We start from the raw sequence: 26040 nt of genomic DNA, 5'->3' as shown, positions 1-26040 counted from the left end.
TTCAGGGCACAGCCCTTCAATGGCTGCGCTCGTTTCTCTCTGGTCGGGGACAGAGGGTGGCGCTTAGGGGGGAATTGTCATCGCGCCACTCCTTGGTGTGTGGAGTACCTCAGGGTGCGATACTCTCCCCGATGCTTTTCAACATCTTTATGCGCCCCCTCGCCCAGCTTGTCCGGAGTTTTGGGCTGGGTTGCCATCAGTATGCTGATGACACCCAACTCTATCTGTTGATGGATGGCCATCCTGACTCGGCCCCAGACACACTGACCAGATGTCTGGAAGCTGTGGCTGGATGGCTACGTGGGAGCCGGTTGAAGTTAAATCCTTCGAAGACAGAGGTCCTGTGGCTGGGACGGGACGATATGGGATTGAGGGGGCAACTCCCATCTCTTGCGGGGGTGCAATTAGTGCCAGCACCGTCCGTTAAGAGTTTGGGTGTAATCTTCGACACCTCCCTTTCAATGGAGGCGCAGATTGCAGCTACAACAAAGGCGGCATTTTTCCATCTCCGCCAAGCTAAGCAGTTGGCTCCTTACCTCTCTCGCCCTGACCTAGCCACTGTGATCCACGCGACGGTCACCTCCAGACTGGATTATTGTAACTCGCTCTACGTGGGGCTGCCCTTGAGACTGACCCAGAAACTCCAACGGGTGCAGAATGCTGCAGCGAGACTCCTTACGGGGTCTTCGCTGCGAGATCACATTCACCCGGTGCTATACCAGCTGCACTGGCTCCCGGTGGAGTACAGGATCAGGTTTAAGGTGCTGGTTTTAACCTTTAAAGCCCTATACGGCCTAGGACCCTCGTACCTACGGGACCGCCTCTCCTGGTATGCCCCACAGAGAAACTTACGGTCTTCAAATAAAAACATCTTGAAGGTCCCAGGCCACAGAGAAGTTAGGCTGGCCTCAACTAGAGCCAGGGCTTTTTCGGCCGTGGCTCCGATCTGGTGGAACACTCTGTCACAAGAGACCAGGGCCCTGCGGGACTTGACATCTTTCCGCAGGGCCTGCAAGACAGAACTGTTCCACCAGGCCTTTGGCCAGGGCACAGCCTGACTCCCTCCATTGGCAATCTTCGCAGAGCTCTGGCCCAATGGTTGCCAGTGGCTTGAATTAATTAATTTTATAATGAATGATTTTAAAGTGTTGTTTGTGCTGTTTTATTGTTGTTAGCCGCCCTGAGCCCGGCTTCGGCTGGGGAGGGCGGGATATAAATAAAAGTTATTATTATTATTATTATTAAGGCGTGCAATCTTTTCTTCCGCTTGTAAACCACACTTTGTACGGTGATATAGAAAGGCGGCATACAAATTCAAAGTGAAATGAAACGAGACGGGATGGGCTTTTGGGGGCTGATCCTCAGGACTCCTATGATGTCCTTATGTCTGTTCCTGACCGCAAGATGTTGTGGCCACAAACGTGGACAGATTCAGAGGGGGAATAAGACAAATTCATGGAGGATAAAGTTTTCAGTGGCTGCTATTCACAATGCTTGTACACTGCCCCCAGTATCAGAGGCAATGTGCACCTGTTGCTGGGATCATGAGTGGAAGAGTACTGTTGTGCTCACGTCCTGATTAAGGGCTTCGCATAGGCATCTGGCTGGCTTTTGTGAGAGCAGGATGTTGGACTAGATGGGTATTTGTCCTGTCCAGCAAGGCTCCTCCTATGTTTAAGCCAGGGGTTGAAGTTGGTTTGCAAACCACAGTTTGCCCTTTGTTCTCTCTCTCTCTCTCTCTCTCTCTCTCTCAGGGGGAAATGATAAGAAAAAATAATAGAGGATAAGACCCTCAAGTGCTACTAATCCCAGTGGTTCCATGCTATTGTGCTCATGTTCTGCGTGAACTGGCTAGAGAAAGCTTTTATTTCATAAAATTCACATGCTGCTTGATTATTATTATGTTAAGAACCTCAAAGCAGTTTACCAAAAAAGCTAAAACAACAAAATTACCAGAAAGAAGAACCGACGACAACGATTTAAGGCTTCCGAAAAGCCAAAACAGCAGTAGACTAAAAACAGATCCAAACTCGGGGCAACTTTCTAAGTACTATCCTTGGTTTTGGTTCCAGTTTTAGAAAGCTGAACGACGAGAGCTCCAGCCACTTCATGCTGTTCAACTATGCGCTGCGGTGGTTTGCGTTGAGGACGGACATGCTCATGACCGTCATGACTTTGATCGTCGCCCTCTTTGTCGTCCTCAGTCCTTCTTCCATCAGCACTGCAGAAAAAGGCTTGGCTTTGTCTTACACTATCCAGGTAAGTGAATCACCCGGATAACTCAAGCTTCATTCCGACACACTCCAAATCAGACCTGAAGTGGCCCAATGCACCATTGGGGGTGGGTGGGAAGGATCTGTCTGTTTCAGTTTCTCCTTTTTCCAGCCTTGAGTTCAGTTCTCCATGTTTCCCCATTAGTTTGCAATTATTATTTTTTTAAAAAAGTCCTTGTGAATATTCATCAACATTTTAATGCAAATTTCTCCTCTTAACATAAACATTTCTGTATGTGTTTTTCACCTAATGTACGCAGTTTTCCAATCCAATTTTCCCCTACCATAGCGTGTTTTATATATTTTTCCTCTAATTTATTTGTTTGTTTATTTTACTATCATTGATTTAATTGCCTTCTAAACAACTGTCTTGAGCCAATTTGCCCACAAGATTATTTAAAAAACATCTTAAAACATCAAATAAATTTAAAACAAGACTGAAACCCTAACAAGTAGACACTCGTGGCAAAGACCCATTTATCTAGCTGGGAAAGCCTTTTGGAACAAAGCGTCACCAATTGTTTCCCAAAAGTGCAGATAGTGTCTGCATTTATGATTCTTTTTGCACACTTTGCCCTAGTGTATAAATTTCCCTACATGTTCCTTGGCTGGACAACTGCGCTAAAATTTTTGGAGAAGGGATAGTTGTGTTTTGGTTTATGCATTGTTTTGGAAAGTGTGCATTAGAAAGCTTTGCCTTTAAATAAATGCAAACAGAGGCCCACGTGGTAAGCCACCATGAAAGAACCTGCCCTCCAACTGTACCGCTTTAATAGGCACAGAATATATTTTCTTGCTGTATTTGTAAGCCCAGCTGCTGGGACCCCGATATGCAAAGTGCATCCTTCAAATACATCTGGTTGAGTTAGCTTTGCAATCTAACCCCTTTTTGCTAAAGTCAAGCATGGATTGAAATGCTAAACACATTGTTTTGGGGGAGCTAGTTTGTTGCTCTTCCAAAATGTACAGATTTGTGGTATTCTTTTGCCATGGTACTACATGGGGCAATTTGGGCCTCTGTGCATTTTCTGGAGTTTTCGGCAGCTGTTAAAAGTGTGAAAAGGAGGCATGTGTTAGCAAAAACACACAGGAGATCCACGCTGAAGGAGCTGCGGACAACTGGGGATCCTGCCACATGCCTGCTTACCGTTTGCCCTCCAGTGCTTTGAAATGTGTTGCCGTTTCACTTTCTGTGGTGTCCACCCTGCCACATAAAATGGTGAAGTGGACCTGAGTCCATGCATTGGGAGATGCAAATCTGAAGATGGCAGAGATTGGCCCATTGGGGCAAAGAGGACACTGCCCCACCACTCTGCTCTTGGCTAGCCCCCTCATGCCTGCCACCTTCTTCCAGTCACACCACGGCTGCAGCTTCCTTCTCCTCAATCTCAGCATTGCCTGTGTAGAACTTGGAGGAGGACATGGATGAAACCAGAATTACAGGCAACTCCCAATTTACACAGAGGTTAAGTTCTGAGGCACCGCACATTTACATGAGATCTCTTATATTTGAAACACCATTAGAAAAGCCTGCAAACACCCTCTAAACCTCTGGAAACCCTTGGGAAAACCAGCAACATTTACCAGTTGTCAAACTCTGCCAAATTCCATCACAATGGCTCCTTCCAAATTTTCTTTACCAAACTCTCCACAATCCTCAACAGTCAGTACAAGAGCTCCTGCAATTGCACTTGCAAAGGCTTGTGGGATTGCTAGGGGCTGTTTCCACTCCTTTTTTTGCCCTGTTTAGCTCTTTTAAGGCCATTTCTGCCATTTGAAAAGCTTCCAGATTCAGAACGATGCATTAAGTGGACGCATGTAAATTGGTTGTTGTCTATAGTTGGCTTAAGGAATCCATTCTTAAGGAAATCAGCCCTGAGTGCTCACTGGAAGGACAGATCGTGAAGCTGAGGCTCCAAGACTTTGGTCACCTCATGAGAAGAGAAGACTCCCTGGAAAAGACCCTGATGTTGGGAAAGATGGAGGGCACAAGGAGAAGGGGACGACAGAGGACGAGATGGTTGGACAGTGTTCTCGAAGCTACCAGCATGAGTTTGACCAAACTGCGGGAGACAGTGGAAGACAGGAGTGCCTGGCGTGCTCTGGTCCATGGGGTCACGAAGAGTCGGACACGACTAAACAACAACAACAATAGTTGGCTTTGCCTGTCATTGGCTTCTCTGGATCCACCTACTGTTGGTCTCCCTTCCACTCCCACTACCAGTCCCAAGAGGAATCAGCCACCACTATCTGTAGATAAAAAGCCTTCTTCCTAAGGCACACCATTGGTTCATCTAGTCCAGTGTTGCTTTACTCTGACTGGCAGCAGTTCTTCAGAGACTCAAATAGAGGTCCTTTGCATCACCTGCCACCTGATCCTTTCTGAACCGGAGATGCCAGGATCTGAACCTGGGACCTTCTAAGTGCAAAGCATGTGCTCAGTCACCGAACCTCCGCCCTTCCTCACATGAAGTCAGTGGTCCAAAGTTTGTGGCATCCATAGAAGCAGTCGCAACAGTTGAGTGACTGATATGGTTATTCCTGGAGAAAGTGAGATCGGTGTCAGAAGTGATCGCCCGACCCAAGTGATTGATTCTTATGGAATTATCCAAGTAGTCTGGAAAACCAAGTTGCGGAATCCATCTTCCACAACCCTCCAGAAATTTGTGTGAACCGACCCTCAGGAATGGTGAGCTGAGGATGGGGTCTCCTGGGAATGCCTGAAGTCAGTGACCTTCCATTTATTTTATTTTCTTTTTTTTAAAGTTTTTTTTTCCAGGTTCTACAAACCTTCTTTCCTTGGGGCAAAGAAATGCAGTAGGATCTTTCTGCTGTGATTTTCATCTTACACGGCGATCAATATGTTATTTTCTTAAGTCATCTTAAGCATCCTTATCGCGAAACACTCACATATGCTCCCCCACCCCTTTTCTCCATCCTTAACCTTTACACTCTCAGACTAGTGATGGAAATACATTTCCAGTTGTAATGGATCTCTCAGAGGCAACAAATGGTTGCCTGTATTTGTTGGCTTAACCTTTCCTCGTCCTGACTCAGAAACTCTGTTCCTGACATTTAAGCTTCTATACAGTGAATGCAAGGAGCCATCTGTTATTATCGCAGGATTAATGATGTGTCGCTCACGTCTATGCTTTATGCACGTTAGCACATAGGGGGAAAGGCAGATTTAGCTTCAAGTGGTGCTGTTTTCCCTAAAGTGTGAGGCATTTTTATTTTTATTTTGGTCATGGTAAATTGCAAGTCCCTTTATTCAACTCACTTTCCGAAAGGACAGCTCTTTCCTGGGAGTCAGCAGAGCTGCCAGCAAAGCATAGGCCCCTCAAGTCAAATTGTGAACAATATATATATATATTTCTAGGCCTGTAGTTAGTCATTCTCCACGGGCAGTTGTTAACTAGTTCTGAAATGGCCTCAGGGGTTCATCGTTCAAGAGTGTTGCTGCCGGGCCTGTGACTCACGCTCTTTTCCTTAGCCTCCTTTTCGCTTTGAATATTTCCTGCACTTTGCTTCACCAAGTAGCCATCCATGAAAGCAGAGGAAGAGGGGCATCCCAGAAGCTGTAGACAAGGGCGTAGGAGGGGGGGGCGGTAGGGGCGACTCACCCAGGGTGTCATCCCTGAGGGGGGGGGGCGGTGACAAAATCCCCCTTGGGCGGATCGGCGTGCCGCCCCCCCTGGGCGCTGATCGTTCCCCTGGATGCCAACTGCTGCGCCGACCACCCCCAGTGGGTGCTGATCACCTCCCCTGAGTGCCGATTGCTGTGCCCGTCGCCCCTGGATGCATGGCATGTGTGTCGCTCTGGGTGCCCAGGCAGTTAGCTCCACCACTGGCTGTAGAGCCAAATTTGGATAAGCAACAGGTTGTGAGATGATGGGTAAACACACCTATTTGGGAATGAACTGATATGAACTGATTGTCAGTATTTTCATCCCTCCCATTGCAAGGATCACCGGATCATGTTTGTTTTACTTTCTGTCTGAGAGAAAGGAGGGGGCCGAAGCTACTCTTCCTGACTTCCTTTCCTAGTACAGTGTGGCTTTTTCTTTGACCTGTCTAGAGACAAGATGGCAGTATGAGAGAGCTGTTTCTCTCGTACATGTTTGTTATTGAAATATACTCGGAGTCAAGAGTGGATTTCATGCTCTTTATTCAGCTCATAGTGGTGAGGAGCAATGGAATTTCCCCCAGAATGTCTGCTTTATATACATTATTTACACAATGGGCCCCACGTGATTGGCTAATATCTGGATTCTCCTGTAGGCCAATCAGGTTGCGGATTCACATCTACCTTGAGCTGGATTGGGTGGCTCCTGTGGATCAATCAGACTGCTGCATTCTGGATCCTATTCTAGGACCAATCAGACTGCTGTATTTTGGATCCTATTCAATTCAGTACATAACAGTTATGTTCTTTAATTTGTTTAATTAGAAGAAATAAATTAGGTATGCAACAAAACATCCACAGCTTTGCTTCCGTTACTCTGCTGTTTTGAGCTGCTCACATAAGCAAATGTGAGTCCACTGCACCAGGACCTATTCCTCGGGAATGCTGTGCTGCTGTTCCTATGTTCCTATGATCGGAAGGTCAGAGAAGGTGCTCCCGACACCCAGCCCATGCAGGTGCTGAAGACGTGGGCTGTACGTGGGTGTACGGAAACTGATCCCATATGTCATGGACCAGTTGGACACAGAAGAATGGTGGGAGGAGCCAGCTGGGGAACCCCCATAAGAGAAGAAGGCCTAGAGCCTGGGAATTGGTGGTGGGACAACGATGAGTGACCATGAGGGAGGGGAAGGAGAAGACAAGGAGGAGTTGTCGGAAGCTGAAGAGGTAACAGGGCTTAGTGAGTGCAGGGGGGGGGGGAGTCTGTGGCATCAGAGGTAGAAGTTGAAGTAGGAAAATGGGATGAGGGAGGTCAAGAGGCAGGGATAACTCTTTCCATGGTGGCACTCACCTGACTGCTGATTGGTCATGCTACTGCCAGTACAGGAAAGGCGGTGAGATGCAGACACACCAGTGGGAGCACCAAATTCGCTCCACAAGTGCATTTGCACCATGCCAACCTCACACACAATACTTCCTGGGAAGCAGCAGCAAGAGTGTGGTGGGGCGGTGGAGCTCACTGACCTTTCAAAACTGGCACTGACTCCGGCAGCTTCCCGGGTTCCCGTGTGGGAGAATAACACTCTGGTATATCCTGCAGTGACTGCAATGAATAGAACTGAATTCTTTCTGCTTTTCTGTTTGGCGCACAGGTAGCTAAATATCCCCCAGCACAGCTTCCTGATCTTTCCCCTTCCTTTCTTCCCCTCCTTCATAGTTGAATGGACTTCTGCAAGTGTGTGTGAGAACAGGATCGGAGACAGAAGCTCGATTTACACATGTCGAGCAAATCATGGAATATATCACGGTAAGAAGGACCCCTGGCGAGAGTATTTAAAGCAATTCTAGCTAGGCCCTATCTGTACTGAAGCAGTTTGATACCACATGGAACAGCCCCCAAAGAATCCTGGGTAGCATAGCTGTCAAGTGTCCCTTATTTGAAGGGACAGTCCCTTATTCCAGCGCCATGTCCCGCTGCTGTTGCTTATTGATGGATGTCCCTTAAATGATGTCCCTTAAATTTCAAAGGAAGCAGCTCCTCTCCCTCCCTCCCTGCCGGCCAGGGAGGAGGCAGGCTCCAACTGTGTTGCTTGGCTGTGTTGCTCACCCAATAAGAAGTCTAAGAATGACTGGGGGGTGGAGCTTGCATGCCTTGTGTGTGGCTAGTTAATGCAAGCTGAGGGGGTTTTTGAATGCTGGATGCCATTTTGTTGCACGTGCTGCTGCAAACTTTGCAGTGCAAAGCCAGGCCGGGGAGCCATCTTAAGCTGAGGCTGCATAGGCCTTGTGGTGCATGTGATTCAGATTCTATTCAGTTGAACCTCTGGCTACAAAGTTGGTTGGGCAATGTTCTTGAAGCTACCAGCATGAGTTTGACCTGACTGCAGGAGGACAGGAAGACTGGAGTGCCTGGAACTGTTGAGGCTCCAGGTCCCTTATTTTGGCTGCTGGTCCCTTATTTTCAAGGCTGCTAGTCCCTTATTTTCAAATCTGTAAGTTGACAGCTATGCTGGGTAGTGTAGTTTGTTAAGGGTGCAGGGAGTTGATAGGAGGCCCCCTAGGTAAAGGTACAGTAAAAGGTATTCCCCTCCCAGAGTTACAGTTCCCAGAGTATCATGGGGAGAAGATTGGCTGTTAAACTAATCAGAATTGTAACTCTGTGAGAAAAATAAGGTGCCAGCACTCTAGGTCCCAGGATCATTGTGGGGGTGAGCCACTACTATTTATGACTGATGTTTTAATGTATTTTTAATCTTTTGTTGGAAGCCGCCCAGAGTGGCTGGGGAAACCCAGCCAGATGGGAGGGGTATAAATTATTATTATTATTATTATTATTATTATTATTATTAAAGTGGCATGGTGCTGCTTTAAGTGTATAGTGCAAACTGTAGACAGACCCACGTTAGTTTGACCTGCCAGTGCAGCGCAGCGTCATGAGGGATGCTGAGAGGGAAGTCAGATCAGAAGTGGCATTCTCAACAATCAGCACAGCCCTTGAGGTGTTGGTCCATTATTTCCAGTGTGTATTGACTTCCACACAAACACCCCCCCAAATGCACCCCCCTCATTATCATAGCTCAGTGACTCATTCCTGCCAGGCAAGAGCACTTCAAGTACAGTGCAGTTGGTAAGGGATGTGGCTTCAGGAGAGGGGTGTGTGGCCAGTGTGGAGTGGAGTTCTGGGGGCTGGAGAGGGCTACACACACACACACACACACACACACACACTGTGGGCCCCCATCATTGCTTTAAGCACTGCCATAAGTAACCGGGACTGCACTTGCCTTGATAGCCAGTTGCGGAAAATGTTTGCACCTCTTTTTAAAAAGCCCAGTCCTTGACCCAAGTTGTCGTGATAGCGGATGAATCCCAGCAGCCCCCTGCCCTGCTTTCTTCCAGAAATGTGTTCCTGAAGCAGCAGAGGGCAAGGCAGTTGATGTTCCTCCCCCAAACTGGCCTTCTCAGGGCGAAATTACCTTCAAGAACTACCAGATGAAATACAGAGAAGATAGCCCCTTGGTGCTTCATGACCTAAACATGAACATTCACGGCAAGGAAAAAATCGGGATTGTTGGCCGGACGGGCTCTGGTGCGTTACTTTTAGTTCAGTCCTGCTGATTTATTTGCTTATTTTGTGGCTGGAGAGGGTGGGTGGAAGGAGGGCTTCTGTATTTCCCTGATTCTGCATAAATGCTCAAGATAGACCATGGGGTCCTGATCGACCTAGGCCAGGCCATCCACCATATGAGCAGTATTGCCCCTGTGGCAATGTTTCCCCCAAGTGCTTATTATGCAAGTAAATGGGTATATTAAGAGTCACCATCTGAGATGGAGCTCAGCCTGCCCTGTTTGCTTCCATCCCCTACCAGATAAAGTATTTGTGTTGAGTGGGGTTTTCCCATCCTTTTTAGCCATGTCCCAGACTGCAGTCCCTTGTTCCCATCCCATCAAATCCAATGGGAATCACTGAGGAGGAAGCATGTCCCTATTTGCATAGTCCCACCCCTTCATCTGCATAGCTAAACTCTGAGTTCTGTTTCTTGGGGCAATGCTGTGTTCCATGATGAGATCTTGGAGATGGAATATTTGCTTCTTAAGATTCTAACAGTCTTACTGAGATTAGACCCACTGAAATTAATAAATTTCGGTGAGCCATGTCCACTGACTTCAATGAGTCTACTTTGAGTTGGACTCTCATTAGGTAACACCCTAAACAAGAGACAAACTGTTTGAAACTGCTTAATATATATTATGTAACATGAAACTTCACCAACCCTCCAGCCAATCATGGGAGTCATTGTCCCTATCTGCATAGTCCCACCCCTTCATCTACATAATTCAGTCCCATGTTCCATTTCTTGGTCTGATGTTGTACTGTGGTGGAATATGGGCTTACGAAATGGGGAAAGCATTGAAAGTATAATATGATTTGTGTATGCGTTTGTGGAATATGGATAGGATGGTCAAACCCAGAAGTGTAGGAAGGGGGGAGTGGGGGCGGTGCGCCCCGCATGTCATCCCTGAGGGGGGGTGACAAAATCCCCCCTGGGTGGATTGCCACACCCTCAGGTGCCGATCGCCACACCAATAGCCCCCAATGGGTGCCAATGGGTGCACCAATCGCCCCCAATGGGCGCCGATTGCCCTCCTGTGCGCCAATTGCAATGGGCACTGATCGCCCCCTGCACACCAATTGCTGCACCGATTGCCCCCAATGGGTGTCAATCGCTGTGCCGATCATCCCCCTGTGCGCCAATTGCTGCACCAATTGCCCCCAATGGGCACCAATCGCCATGCCAATCGCCCCCTGGGCAGCTTGCCCCGCCCGCCTGCATGGCTCACCCTGCCCCCCAGGTGCATGGCATGTGTGCCACTCCAGGTGCCTGAACGGCTAGTTTCGCCACTGGGCAAACCGTGCTGGGCTCATATTGGATTGTCTTGGATTAAATCATTTCCCTCCCACCCAGAATCAGGAAATAATTTGGCTTAATCTGAGAGAATCAGACTCCATTTGGATCCCATTGTGATTTCAGTTCATTACATGATGGAATCCAATCTTCATCCCACGGTCCTCCAACCAAGCCCCTCGCTTATCTTCAGGTTCTGGAGGGAAATGGTGTTTTAACCTCAGAAGTTACCATCCTGCACACTTGATCTAGAACTTTTTCGGTAGGATGAAAACCCACGTATTTGGTTTTTTAAATGCTGCATTCTTCTTTCAGGAAAATCATCTTTAGGGGTCGCCTTGTTCAGACTAGCGGAACCAACTGCTGGCACCATCCTCATTGACAATGTTGATATCCTCACTATTAGTTTGGAGTCTCTAAGGACCAAGTTGTCGGTCATTCCTCAAGATCCCGTTCTGTTTGTAGGTACAGTAAGGTAGCTGTTGTGACGATTATCAAATTAACCTTTGCTGCAAAAGTGAAACCTAACCAACTAGTGCTGGTTTCAAAATCGCTCTGTAAGGGAAGGGGAAGAGCATCAACATGATTTGCCCTCTGCTGCAGACCGGAGGTTGAGAGAGAGTAGTTTGCATAAAGTAACCCAGTAAGTTCTTGGCTTGGGTCATAGAGGAAGGGGGGGAAGGTACAGTGATGCAGAACCTGAACTTCTGGTAAACAATCGAAAGGTAGACCCTGTGAACACCAAGTGGCTGTCGTGGCATCTCTACGGTATATGTACTTTGCATTGGAAGTTAGGACGGAAAACCAATTTGTGAAATTATTTTATTGATTTATTTATTTAGAGCATTTGTAGCACACTTTTTAGCCAAAAAGGCTCCCGGAATGGCAATTTAAAAAAGCGTTCCACAACCAAGGCGCACTTTCTCATAGAATGTAATGCAAAATGGATTAATCCATTCCAGACTTTTAAAAACAACCCCTAAAACATGAGTTTTACTATCTAACAAGACCATTGATCCATAAAATGAAAGCAATAATCAATGTACTGTACTATAAAATAAATAGGACAGTATTGTAAATGATTAAAAAATAATAATTCTTACCTGCACTGATGATAGTAATTGTTTTGATGGGGGGGGGGTTATCCATTTCTGCAGTCACATGATTAATCAGTAGCTGAACTGGGTTCCACACAGTCACAAAAACAAATTAACCGAAAAGCCTCAAAAACAAAAACACAAAATAAATAGCAAAAACAAAAGCGCCAAACCTAATCTGTTCCGGAAGTCCGTTTGACTTCTGAAATGTTTGAAAACCAAGGCGCAGCTTCTGATTGGTGCAGGCACCCCGGAAACGATAGCCGACAGCCGCACCAGATGTTCGGCTTCACAAAAATATTAGAAAAATGGAACACTTACTTCCGGGTTTTTGGCATTTGAGAACCAAGGCGTTTGAGTACCAAGGCATTTGAGAACCAAGGTATCACTGTATTTCCTTTCCTTTAAGTTATAGTATACCAGAAAGAAAAATGCATGCACACAAAACGTTGTATATAGTCAAACAAATATCCTAAGAAGCACCCAGTCCCCCCAAAACCCAACCCCTCAGACATATGGACACATAAGCCAGTCATTCTTAAAATAGCCAGTGCCACGGTTTGTATGTAAAGGGTTCAAGTCCAAGTACATTTATTCAGAAGTAAGTCACACAGAGCTCCCTCCACACATCTTATTCCCAAGTAAATGGCTTTCAGATTGCAGTGCCATTGGGCATGGTGGGACTTACTTCTGAGTCAATATGCATAGGATTGTAGTGTAAGGCAATGGAAGCCCCCTTTTCAGTTTCAGAACTCTATGCATTTGCATGTAAAAAGTATAATCTCTCATTGAGCCGGTCAAAGGTTAAACACATGGAGGAAGATGAGAGAAATAGAATCTGTTTTCCAGGTAAATAAGGAGATCTTATACAAAGGTCATGCACTACAATGTTATCAGGATTTCTTTTCTCACTGGACTCCATTGGTGTTATTTAAATGACCTTGCTAACACCAATAATGTTGGTATTTTGGTTAATAAATTGGTTTAAAATAGTAGAATGAGAATTCCCTGGATGCCCAGGGGCAAGTACTTGTTGGTGAGAAAGCCCCAGCAAAAATTTAAAATCACAAAACATGCGGCAAAGTAAAGTGTGGAAATATAGGCTGTTAGACCTTTAAAATATCACCTTCTAAGTTTATTCCAAAGCTCCCACTTCCCTTTAACATAAAAAGAGACCACACTGTTTGGTAAGTTAAAAATGGTTTACTTACAAAATCTTCAAAGGACAGATTCATGTGCTTTTCCATACAGCAGCAGCAGCAAAAGACAGGCAATTTTACTTAGCGTCACAATTGGTAAATGTTTCTAAATTATTTGTATAAAAACACAAAGATGGCTTGCTAAACCCACATGGTCTGGCTTGAAGCGATTAGCCCAGACATCCTTTCTGGTTGTTTTCATGGTGGAACAGAGAGAGAACAAAGGTTTTGGTAGGTAACCCTTCCTCCCAAGGTGAGGGGGTGTGACCTAGCTAAGCCTGGCAGGACAGTTTACTCTATGATCTTAATCCCTTCATGCCTTAACTAGAGCTATGCATGCTGTTTATATGAGGCTGATATATCCCACAGATAACTTCTTAAGAGCATAGATGTTGCCTTTCTCAAACAAACCAAAGCCCATCTAGTCCAGCATTCTGTTCCAAACAATCCAATATCTCCAGAAGCTGACAAACAGGACATGGCAATAATGTCCCTCCATCTTTCTTGTCCTCAGTCTCACCTGTGCAATAATAATGAATCCAAGGGTCTAGTCCACAAGAACTGCAGCAGCAGGCAATGTTTTCTTTCGCAGGGGCAATGTGTTTCTTTCATTCTCATTCCTACCTTACAGGTACAACTTAGATCCATTTAAAGACCACACAGACGATCAAATTTGGCAAGCTCTGAGCAGAACATTTATGAAAAACACAGTATGTTATATATATATATGTATTTCTTTGTTTTCCCAATCTAATCTATTATTGCCAGATGTAAAATGACAGCGTATGGAAAATTTTGATTCCCTGTTAACCATGCATCATTAATCACAAGATACCAAAACAGTAGTGAGAATAATGTGGCTAATATTCAGTCCCATTTAAGATTTGAACAATTAATGTTCACTAATTACATTCTTAATTGTCCTTTCCTCTTTTTAAAGACAGCAATAATTGATGGCTGGAGAATGGCATTGCAAAATTCAGAGAAGTGTAGATTTTGAAGCATGGCTGTGTTTTGTTTCTTGTATTGTTTCAGAAAGCGCAAATTGTGTGTGTGTGTGTGTGTGTGTGTGTGCTGGGGTTGTGCCTTCAGTTGTATAAATGCAGCCCCCATATTGTTTCAGAAAGCGCAAATTGTGTGTGTGTGTGTGTGTGTGTGTGTGTGTGTGTGTGTGCTGGGGTTGTGCCTTCAGTTGTATAAATGCAGCCCCCATATTGCAAAGAGACAATCTGCCTATTCCCAACTCCCTTGCTGCCACCCAACCATTTATACCTATTGGTGACCACTCAAACTACAGCAAGACAACTTTTCCCCTTGTAAAAAAATTACATAGTATGAGATGTATACCTCATAGTGTTCATAAGGCTGTCAGGCTCAAAAGGCAGTGATCTGGTAGCTCAGGACAGGTAACAAGTAGACAGAAGACCGACAGAATCTTAGCAGAAAAGGAAGAAAAATTGGGAATTTAGCAGATTTAGAAGCTTTAGAAAGAAGTGGAATAGAACAGGTCCTCTAGAGTCAATCAATTCCTGGGTCAGCAGGACTCTGGGCACTTGCCCAAGTATCCCAGCTTGAGTTACCTGCAATTTCTCCTCCAACCAGAAGCATGGGATAAGCAGAGAATTGCTTGGAGGCAGAAGCACCTGTCAAAGCCTTAGAGCAGCTCTAATAAAATCGGCTCCCCTGCCACCCCACCTTCATTTTAATTGTAAAACTATAAATGTTTACACAAGCTGCTCTGAGCATTTGCCCAGGTGTTGGAGGATTTCAATTTGTTGTTCTGCTTTGCCACCAGTGTTCCATGTGAGAGGAGGGAAATCCAAACAGATTAAGCTGGGATATTGACTCAGCAGCCAATAATCCTCTGGGTCCAGGTCAAGGATGGGGAAACCTCCTGTTGTGGTTGGACTCCAATTCCCATCAGCCCCAGCCAGCAGGGCCAATGTTGACCAATTATGGGAGCTGTCGTTAGGAATGGAGGAGAAGTTCAATTCGGTTTACATTTAGAAATGAACCGGTTTAATCTGCAATTTCTGAAACAATACAAGAACCAGAACACAGCCGTCCTTCAAAAGCTACACTTCTCCGAATTTTGCAATGCCATTTTCTAGCCAGGCAAATTTTACAAAAATGAAAATACTGGGGTAAAGGTTGTATATAAATGCACATATATTCATGGAAATAACATACAAAGATGCATTATATTAAAGGAAAGTGCTTCACAAAAATTTGTGTGTTAGTCAAAATTGCAAACAAACTGTCTATATTAGTAGAAATTCACACTTAAGTGCTGGTGGATTTCCATGAGGACTTTCACCTTTTTTTTAAAAAAATGCAAACTCATGTGTAAATGTGCAAAACTGAGAGAGAGAGAGAGAGAGAGAGAGAGAGAGAGATTCACCCCAAGTTGTACTTACGATTTCTCATTTTTTCATTAATTATTTATTTCAACAGTTTGTATACCACATTCATTTCTAAGCTGTTTGCAAGAGACCCAATATAACAGGGCTAAAATGAGTTAAAACTAAAGAATCCGAGAGTTCAGTTAAAAAGCCTAATGGAATAATAATATAATAAAGTGTTCATTCCGTAAGCGCCAGACGTTCAACAGAGAGGAGCCTGCTCTGCAAAATTGGTCCCACTATATGGAACACATGGCTCCTTGAGGGTGAGAGTCATGCAACTGAGCCATGGGGACCACTAACAGCAATTTCCCCCAAAGACCTCAATGACAGAGCAAGGATATAAGAGATCAGGTGGTCCCTGAGCCACCCTGGACCCAAGTTGTTAAGGGCCTTGTAAAATAACACAAGAACCTTGAACCTGGCCGGAATCACCATTGTGCGGTGATTGTTTGCTCAAGACAGAATCTGGTTGCCATCCCAAAATGTCTCCATACCAGATCTTTTATTCACATCACTCCTTTGTCGTTCCGCCTGCCCTTCAGTTGCTTCCCCGCTCTCTCACCCTTGCCTGCCGCCATCAAATGTTCAAGCGGCTTTTGCCTCTTCCCTCTTGCCCATCCTTCTCCTTCTACTTGACAGGGATCAGTGATGTTGTGTCAAAGATGGTTTCCTGCCCTGTTGCTGTTGTGTGTGCAACAAATAATAAAATGTGTAATCATGGCAGCGTTTCTCTTGTATCCTAGGTTTCAAAACTGCCAGGAAAGTTAGAAGCAGGGGTGGTTGAAAATGGAGAGAACTTCTCTGTGGGGCAACGGCAGCTGCTCTGTATGGCGAGGGCGCTCCTCCGAAATTCAAAAGTGAGTTCCCGGAGCGGTCGCTGTTTCTCGACTGCTCCAGAAGGCATGAGGCACCTTTGGTCCTAAAAGCACACTTCTTCCTGCTTTTCTCCTTCTTTGCATTCATTTCTAAAGGGAAGGGCTGTAGCTCCATGGTAGAGCATCTGCCTTGCATGCAGAAGGTCACAGGTTCAATCCCCAATTGCATCTCCAGATAGGGCTGGGAGAGACTCCCCATCTGAAACCCTGCAGAGCCCCTGCCAAGTCAGTGTAAACAATACTGCAATGCAGGAACACTGACCACCATGAGAAGAGGATGCTAGACTAGATGGTCCATTGGACTGATCCAGCAGGGCCCTTCTTGAGCTCTTGCTTTCAGTGGGAAGCCTGCTAGCAGGACCTGAGAACAACAGCACTCTTGTGATTCCCAACAAATGGTAAAGGTAAGGTAAAGGGACCTCTGACCATTAGGTCCAGTCGTGGCTGACTCTGGGGTTGCGGAGCTCATCTCACTTTATTGGCCGAGGGAGCTGGCGTACAGCTTCTGGGTCATGTGGCCAGCAGGACTAAGCTGCTTCTGGCAAACCAGAGCAGCGAACCGAACCACCGTTTACCTTCCCGCTGGAGCGGTACCTATTTATCTACTTGCACTTTGAGGTGCTTTCGAACTGCTAGTTCGTTTGGCAGGAGCAGGGACCGAGCAACGGGTGCTCACCCCGTTGCGGGGATTCAAACCGCTGACCTTCTGATCGGCAAGTCCTAGGCTCTGTGGTTGAACCCACAGCGCCACCCTCATCCCACCAACAAATGGTACCCAGGGACATTTACTGCCTCTGACAGCAGAGCTGCTTGCAGGGATGAGTGAAAGAGACCTGCTCCTTTTGAAATCCTGCTGGTGGCCTTCCCAGAAGCATCTGCAAGAAACAGGATGAACCTTAGACCTGACCCAGCCAGGGTTCTTTTTCACATTCCGTTCCTGAGCTTGCCAGAGCCCCCAGAGCTGATTTCAATAACTTTCTGTTATTGGACCTTATTCAAATGTTCTTCCTATTCATTCCTCCCCTGCTGTGTTGATACTTCCACCCCGCTTTATTTGTGCTGCTGCGCTGATTTATGTTGCCTCATTAATATGACAAACTGCTGAAATTATAGCACAGTTCAAGAGCTATAATAATAAATTTGGGGCACATTTCACGTTCATCATGATGACACACCACCATCACAGAACTTGTCAAAGCAACTGCAAATATTTGCAAATGTTTCAGAGGGTCTGGTGTGGGTGGGTCCTGCTTCCTTCTCTATTGGTGCTGCTACCTGAGCAGCCATCCTTACCCTAAAAGCAAGGTGGTGCTATTGCTTTAGATGACCAGCGCACCCCCTTGTCCTTTCCCCCTTCTTGAAAAGATGTTGGCTTTGTCTGCCCTAGCTAATAATGAATCCCAGTATTGGTTTGTTGTTGTTGTTTAGTCGTTTTGTCGTGTCCGACTCTTCGTGACCCCATGGACAATATTGGTTTAAGTGGACCTTAAGGGATTATGAATTTGGGCTCTTCCATGGCAATCGCAGTTTATGGTACCAGATCCTCCTGAATGCTGAAAAACTTCACCACGTCCCTCCTTCAAACAGTGGGAAGCCATGATTTGTTTGAAACCTGTAAACCAAATTATTAGCTGGCACTGGGTGTTCACCAGCTGCACTGCCTCTTGGCTTGTTTCTGGGTGCCAGTCCTGATGTCTCTAACACAGCTCAGAACAACAATACAGAAGTTTCTGTATACCAGGTTGGTCCAGTGTTGTCCACACTGACTGGCAGCATCTCTCTAGGGTTTCATATCTACCTGGAGATGCCAGGGATTGAACCCGGGACCTTCTGCATGCAGGGCAAATGCTCTACCACCAAGGCGTGGCTCTTTTCCAAGCACAGGTGGCACATATTTCATTCTGTTGCAGAATGAAGTTGCAGAATGACCGAGCAAGATGGCTGTTGGTGGAGGCAGTTCAGGGCAGAGCCAAATGGCAGCTGGATTCTTCCTTTGCTGCAGCTAGACTGAGTTCAGGGAAGAAATTCTGGGAGGGGGAGAGCCACATGGTTCCATTCTGGCCAATGTGAGGGCCTTCCTGTCTCATCTGTCCCTCTGGTGCAACAAGGTAGAATGAGATGCCAGCAGAGTCACTTCTGTAAGGGGAAGAACCAAATGAAAGCTGACTCCGCTTTCTCAATGAAGGCCGTAACTGCCATTGGCACAGAGTTCCTGTTTACACACACTGCAAAGGGAGCGTGAGAGTCAGGACTCTTTTATGCCTGCTGAGTCCTAAATAACTATAATAACACAATAAACATGCAGAAGGGAGAATGGCAGGTGAAGTGTGTCGTGCAGGGGAGAGGAGAGGTGCACCTGTTGAGATTTCAGCGACGCACACCTTAAGGTGTGTGAAATTCACCCACACCCACATCAATTTCACCAGGTGGTTCTGTGCTGGGAAGCCCTTTGCCAATTGGTTGCCAGTTTCCAACGGGTGGCTGTGAGTCCTTGCGAAGTCTGTGTCCACGGCAGTGTCTCTCTGCCATTTGGGAATGTTGATGTGTATCGCTTGTTACTCCCACCATTGTTAAAGGGCAGTATCTGGTTTCCCAAGCAGAGACACCACTGGCTTTCTGTCATTACGTTATGTCTGGAAAATTGAACTGAAAGGCATCAAATTTTTATTTTCTTTTTAATGGTATATGAGAACGAAGACCTTAGCAGACCCACTGAGAGAGGCTGTTTCGGACTGAAATGTGTTTGGATGTTTATTGCCATTTCTTCTCGTTTTTGAAACAACTTCTGATTATCTGCCCTAGGGCAGCGTTTCCCAAACTTACAATAACCTCATATCCCCTTTTTGAGAGTTCAGTCTTACTGCCATGCCCCTTTTCAAGCAAAAGTAATTTGGGGATGGTTCTAATAATACTATTTTTAATTGCTTTGTGTAGCTAAAAACAACTATGGTCAAGTAAAATAAAATAAAACTTCTGCCTTATGCCCTTTGAAACCGTTTTGTGTACCCCCAGAAGAATGCACAACACACTTTGGGAAAGCCTAACCTGGAATGACTATTAACTACAAGTTTTCTATGAGGTTTTTACGTAAATTTGTCTTAGAAACACCCCCCCAATGGTCACTCTTTCTTTGTTGCTATGAAATGTATCGGGGGATTTTCGAAGCCCTGGCTGACCTCTGGAACATTTGAATGGGATTTGACCAAATCTGGCGCACGGCCTAATATTTACACATGGCTAGGTGTGCCCCGTGGTGTGGGAAGAGTGATGGCAAATTTAGCCCTGTGACATTTTGTCTGCGAAAATGTGGTGGTCCCCACTTACCAGCATTCTGCAAATGCTTGCTGGGGTGTATGTGTGGCCATATTCTAAAATTGTTAATGCAAACATCATTACTCCTGCAGATAATACTTCTCGACGAGGCAACTGCATCCATTGATTCCGAGACAGATGTGCAGATTCAGCAGACCATCCGGGAAGCTTTTGCCGACTGCACCGTCTTGACCATTGCTCATCGTATGAACACCATTCACGAGTGTGACCGTGTGTTGGTGATGGATAAGGGGAAGGTACTTAGCCATAGAAGTAAATAATAATAATGATAATGATAATGATAATTGTCAGGGAACTGCCATCAGCTCAGAGGTGAGAGGTGGAAGGGCAGGGAGCCTTCAAAGATCTTGCAAAGCAGTTCCTCCTCTGGTGAGGAGGGAAGCCCCCCTCCAGTGAGGAGGGGGTGAAGGGACCAGAAGATGCTAGGGAGAGCCTCAACACTGAGCCTGAGCAAAGCGGAGGGGAGGCAAGTCCCCCTTTGCCAGCGCCCACTCTGCGCAGTAGGTTTGGGCACAGAGAGGGGAGGAGAAGGATGGGGGTCACGTGACTGCTATGCTGGGGAAGGTATAAGGACCGCCCACTCCCAGATTCTGCTAGCGACTGAGCAGACATGGACTTGCAACACTCTGCACTGTAAATAGTTTGTACTAATAATAAAGCCCGGAAAAGACAGGTTGGAGTTTTGCCTGTTTGCTCTTGAGCAACCACACCAACACCTGACAATAATGATAATGATAATAAGCTTCATAGCTCCTACTGAGGACCAATAAAATTGGTCTGGAATTGAGCTATCTTCTAAACATAGTTTCTAAAGCTTTTGCAAGAATTACAGTTCCTTTGAGTCTCATAGCTCTTCTAAGGCAGACAATATCAGCGGACCTTTGCTCTTGCATCTCTTGGTGGAGAAGGCTGTTGGGTGCTCCAGGGGAGGTGTGGCTAACTGCTGGCCTCCTAATGTTCAGGGATGATGACTGGAATTGTAGTCCAGCAATATTGGGTGGGGTGGGAGCACAGATTAGGCAGCCCTGCCCCAGGGGAACAGTGTCATAACATGTCCTCTCCCTTGCCCTTTCATTGTTCTTGTTGCCTCTCCAGGTCTGCAGTGGCCATAGGGGAGCAGCCACCCTGCCCTGGAAGTCTATTACTAAGCACCAGGCCCAGATTGTGCAAAACCTGAGTGTCCAAAGAGGGCAAGGACATTTTTTTAATATGTTATTGGTGGGATATAATAGAGACAATCTTTCACATAAGCAGCATGGACTGATATAATGGGTTATTTTAAATGGGAGGCGCCGATTGCAGATGATGCAAGGAAGATTGTTAATCTCCTGGTGGCAGCAAATGCGGTTTTAGCTGAGCTTTGGAAATCAGCATGACACCTGAAATCTCACAGAGGGAGCTGGGATGGCCCAATACATTTTTCTTCTTGAGGCAAAGGGTAAGATGGTGCCCGCCCCACTCACAGCATTCCATGTGCAGAGGCTGAATGGAATTTCTCTCCCATCCCCTTTCAATGCTGGCAATGGGATATTTTCCTCCAGCAAACTTGAGGGCAGAGGCTGGCATGGTGGCATAGCTCTATGCTCTAACACCTTGCTGCCTGTTGCTTCATCTTGTCCAGTGGCAGAAAAACATACAAGTTTAGCACATCAAAGAAATAGCCTTCTAAGGCAATGTGATTATTTTCAGGAATGGCAAGTCTTTGTGCTTACTTTGGGGTAAGTAATGCTACCAAAAGGCTGAACATATTTTTTAAAACGGTGTAAATATGTGTGTGTGTGTGTGTGTGTGTGTATACACGCATGCACGCACACACACACGTATTCATTAGTAATGTAGACTGTGGGACATTAAACTAAACGATCTAAAGGAACTGAAAGCTGTAGGCAAACTGCACCCTCCACAATTAATTTTAGAAATCCTCCTACAGACAACTAGAAACCAGGGCAAAGCAAACCCACAACAAAGGAACGGAACTGAGGAAATCCTTTCTTCCCTATTACTATGTATTCCCCCCCCCCCATTGCTATTCTCCTTCCCCAAAGCAATTTTCACATGATAGGATACTCATAAAAAACCGACCCCAACTGCACTGTATTCTTGCTTCATACTTGACATTTGCTAACGCACCTGACATTTGTTCAATTTCTTTCCCAATGACTTTCAGATAGTGGAGTTTGGCAAACCGGATGAGCTCCTTCAAAAACCCAATTCCGCATTTGCATCACTCCTAGCTGCTACAAGCAACGTCGGATCCTAGGACATGAAAATATTGAATGGTGTTTTCTCTGCGGACTTCAGGAAAAAAAAAGGGCTTAATATGGACAGGAAGAACAGAATTGATATCTAACGTCTTGCTGGCAAAGAAATATGATAACCTTCACTGAAGGCCACATTTAAGGGCAAACTCTGAAGCTTGATAGAACCAGGGGCAGCTGAAGCTAAGAACTAAATAAGGGGAACAAGAAGGACTTTACAAAAACTGCTGATTTTGGAATTCATTCAAAAATATAGCCCACCTGCAGGGAAACCTGTTAACATGGTGTGTTGGATCAGCACATTTTCAGAGGGTGCTAAGATGATCGGCAGACTTACCAGAGGGGATTCACCCTTAGCATCCCACAACAGTTAAACATTGTATGTTCCACACAACATTTACAGGCAAATGATGTAGACCTGATCACTTCATAGTCACAATGGCTGCAACTCAGCCAAGGTAGGATGTGACTAAGCCCCACCAAAATCAGTGCAACGAGTTAGTTACAACTAACTCAAGTCCCAGGAATTTCAGTGGAACTTGTGGCAACCAGTCTTTGTTGGATCGGAGCCACCATGTGTCATTTAGGCAGCTGAAAAATTCCAGCTGGTTTTTAAAGGAACAGTTCATCTATTTGGCTGTCATACTGTAAGCAGATGGGCTTCTTCAATTCCATTGACTACAGTGGGATTTAAGCAGCCTAGCTGGGTACAGCTTCTGCCTTTAGCTTGTACCTGGTGCTTGCAAGAAAAATGCACTGCCGTGTTTGGACAAAAGGAGCCCATGCAAACCAGCCTGTTGAGCACCTGAAGGGTCCAATAGATTTCAGCCGGAACAACGTAAGTATATGCTTATCTTGCCAATTGGCATCAATCATCAAAAAACAAAACGGAACACCAGACACTTACCTTTGGCTGCAATGTGCCCAGCACTTCTCTGCATACCATGTGATCTGTTTTCCAAGAAGAGAAGAGAAAAAGATACATAGGCTCCAATGGAGGAAGCACTCTTGTAGTTTGTCATTGAAGTATGCAGTAAAGAATACCGTCCACTGTAACGTCACTTGTTAATTCATTTTTCTTGCAGTTATAGGTTTTGGAATTATCACATACCGATTTCTTATTTTCAACAGACATGTTTCATGTTGGCACATGCCCGCTGTTGCAAACATATGCTTTTGTTCTCTGCACAGTAGTACAAGCAAAAGCATTAATATTTCATTATATTATACAGTGGTACCTCGGGTTACATACGCTTCAGGTTACATATGCTTCAGGTTACAGACTCCGCTAACCCAGAAATATTACCTCGGGTTAAGAACTTTGCTTCAGGATGAGAACAGAAATCGTGCTCCGGCAGCATGGCGGCAGCAGCAGAAGGCCTCATTAGCTAAAGTGGTGCTTCAGGTTGAGAACAGTTTCAGGTTAAGAACGGACCTCTGGAATGAATTAAGTACTTAACCCGAGGTACCACTGTATTATAATATTATTATATTATATTATATTATATTATATTATATTATATTAATCTGTACTGCCTTTCTCCCAAGAAATTTAAAAACATTATATAATACAAACTAATAAGAACAAACTAGTGAAAAGCAATAGTTAAAATACTTCATAACCCAACACATTTAGAACCAGCAATTAATACAGTTTCCCCTGACAGCAGCCCAGTGATAGGCAACACCTGCACCTCAGTTTTCAAGGATCTATCTTAACAGGGAGATCTTAACCTGCCAGTGGAAGGACAGCAAAGAGGGACCTCTTCTGGGAGGGAGTTGGCCCAAAAAAGCTCAACTGCGTCCGGATTTTTACTTCTTGAAATATGGCAACCCTAACAATATGGGAGAAGAAAAGTCTCTCTCTTGCCACCAGCTGTACTTCCTATGTTGGTGGGACTGAGAGAAGGTGCTCACTGCCATGTGGCCTCCAAAAGGTTGGCCAGAAGGGAATGTGGCCCTCTGGCCGAAAGATGTTCCGCATCCTGATGTATGACAACTGCAGGTGTCGGGGTGTCTGCTGCCAGGGTCCTGGGGCTGAGGGCAGCTACCCAAGGATTAGAAAAGTTTTCAGCAGGTGTTTACAAGTTAACATAGAAGGTGGCTGCTGAGACTCTGTCGGCAGGGCAGCCACAGACGGCGGCGCTAAAGACTTCTCATTGTTGTCAAATGAGCCTCGCTAACTTAGGGAGGGACCAGCTCCTGCAGATGATCTCTGTGACTGGGCTGGGATATAAGAGTTTAGGGAGATGGACTGAGGTACCCTAAGCCTAAGTTGCTCAGGGTTTGTAAATTTATACATCAATACGTTTATAGTTTCCATTTTGTTTAATAGTGTTACCTCTAGGTGGTAAGTGAATTCCCACACCAGTAAAGACAATCTCAGTGGCTCTTGAGTTATTAAAGACCAGCAGCACTGCAATGCATACCCACCCTCAGTTAAATTGACATATCTTATGGCTGTTCACATGGGATAAACAGTCTTGTTGGGAAGTCTGAGCATATTAATTTAGTTAATATTTGTCTGTTTCCATGGTTTGAAAGCTCCCAGGTTGCCAGCTCTGTGTGTATCTCTATTACACAAATTGGCTCAGGTTCTACATTAATTCCTGGCTTTGACTTACCCCACGTATCTTTTCTCTCTTTTTTTCCAATCGTTTCACAAAGCCGTTCTTTTGTTTCTCGCCAGCACCAAGGAGAACAGAAAAAAAAGAGCAAAAGCTGTTTCCGAGCAGCCATAAGCGGCGCTCCGGGTGTGAATCTAAAATGCTCTTAATGGATACTGAAGCTCTACATTGCATGCCTAAGGGATAGCGCACAATTGCTACAATGACAAGAGTCTCATCTGGATGCCTTCAGAAGCTGCAGCAGCATCAAGAGCTGAAGGGAGGAAACCAAACCCTCCTCTGCTAAATTGATACTGGCTGCATGACTCATCCACAGGGATGGAAGTTCCCAAAGGAGAGCAGCCCACCAGCCAGGGAAAATGATGCTTTATCAGAGGAGGCAGCCAGGGATGCTGGCTGACAATTTGTTTGTTAGGATAATAGCCCATCAGATGGTCCATCAGTGGGAGAAAATGGCAGGAGATGGCCTCCTGAGAGCTGGAGATATACCCCGAGTGTTTTGAAGGGGACAGTTCTGATGTGCAACAGAAACGTGACAGAGTGGAGTTTACCAATCCAGGTGCCCAGCCAGTCAAGCACGTCTCCCTTCCCAGGATACTCCATTCCACCCCCCCACCCTTTTCTGCAAAAGGCCTTGGGTTTCTCCAAGTCCACTCATACCTCCCTCGAGTGTGGATGGTGCTGTTTTGGCTACATTTGGAGAGTGAAATTGGTATTAGTATACGGCAGCAGCAAGGGTGTCATAAGAGGTCAAAGGACTGTTGCTATTTCTGCAGCAGGGCTCCTGTCTCCAGTGTCCCAGAGCTGCCAAATCGGCATGAAAGACTTTTCGGCTACTGAGAAAACGTCTTCTCACCCTTTCTCTTGATTGCAGCCAGTCAGAATAAAAGGAGGTGAGCCCAACCACTGAAGAAAGAACTGCATGCCAGTTGACCACCCCAAATTTTGCCTCTCTAACTCCCTCAAACTGATTTTTTTCTGGAATTAAATAATATGGAAAACATGTAAAAATGTAAGAACACAAGAAGAGTCTGGTGGATCGGGCCAGTGGCCCATCTAGTCCAGCATATTCTCACAGTGGCCAACCAGATGTTGTGGGAAACCAGCAAGCAGGACCTGAGCATAAGAGCCCTCTCCCCTCCTGTGGTTTCTAGCAACAGGTATTCAGAAGAACTGCTGCTTCTGACTGGAGGCAGAGCATAGCCATCATGGCTAGTAGCCATTATTATTATTATTATTATTATTATTATTATTATTACCCCACCCATCTGTCTGGGTTTCCACCACCACCACCACCATAATAATAATAATAATAATAATAATAATAATAATAATAATTTATTTATACCCTGCCAATGTGGCTGAAGACAGAAGCCTGGCGTGCTTTGAAGACAGAAGTGCCTGGCGTGCTCTGGTCCATGGGGTCACGAAGAGTCAGACA

General features: G+C 45.6%; 1 protein-coding gene across 8 annotated transcripts in view; it reads left to right on the top strand.

Moving 5' to 3' along the window:
• LOC310682711 (ATP-binding cassette sub-family C member 12-like) overlaps positions 1–23028 on the top strand; it is a 60602-nt gene extending 37574 nt beyond the window's left edge. For 3 of the 8 annotated variants that reach the window (XR_014514115.1, XR_014514117.1, XR_014514119.1), the window contains 8 exons: positions 2073–2259; positions 7616–7705; positions 9298–9487; positions 11121–11270; positions 13733–13811; positions 16250–16363; positions 19786–19950; positions 21882–23028. Coding sequence is in view for 3 of the 8 variants with exons in the window: in XM_083451819.1 (XP_083307945.1) it covers positions 2073–2259; positions 7616–7705; positions 9298–9487; positions 11121–11280; positions 13733–13811; positions 16250–16363; positions 19786–19950; positions 21882–21974 (1078 nt within the window). In the remaining 5 variants the exon portion in view is untranslated. Of the gene's footprint in view, positions 1–2072; positions 2260–7615; positions 7706–9297; positions 9488–11120; positions 11281–13732; positions 13812–16249; positions 16364–19785; positions 19951–21881 lie in introns of all 8 variants that reach the window. The other 5 variants (XM_083451819.1, XM_083451821.1, XM_083451820.1 and 2 more) reach the window with 2 other exon arrangements.
• The last annotated feature ends 3012 nt before the right edge of the window (positions 23029–26040 follow it).

Source organism: Podarcis tiliguerta (assembly GCF_965153285.1).
Source record: "Podarcis tiliguerta genome assembly, chromosome: 8".
Taxonomy (NCBI): domain Eukaryota; kingdom Metazoa; phylum Chordata; class Lepidosauria; order Squamata; family Lacertidae; genus Podarcis; species Podarcis tiliguerta.
The sequence above is the reverse complement of the archived record's forward strand: the minus strand, read 5'-3'. Positions and strand labels throughout refer to the sequence as shown.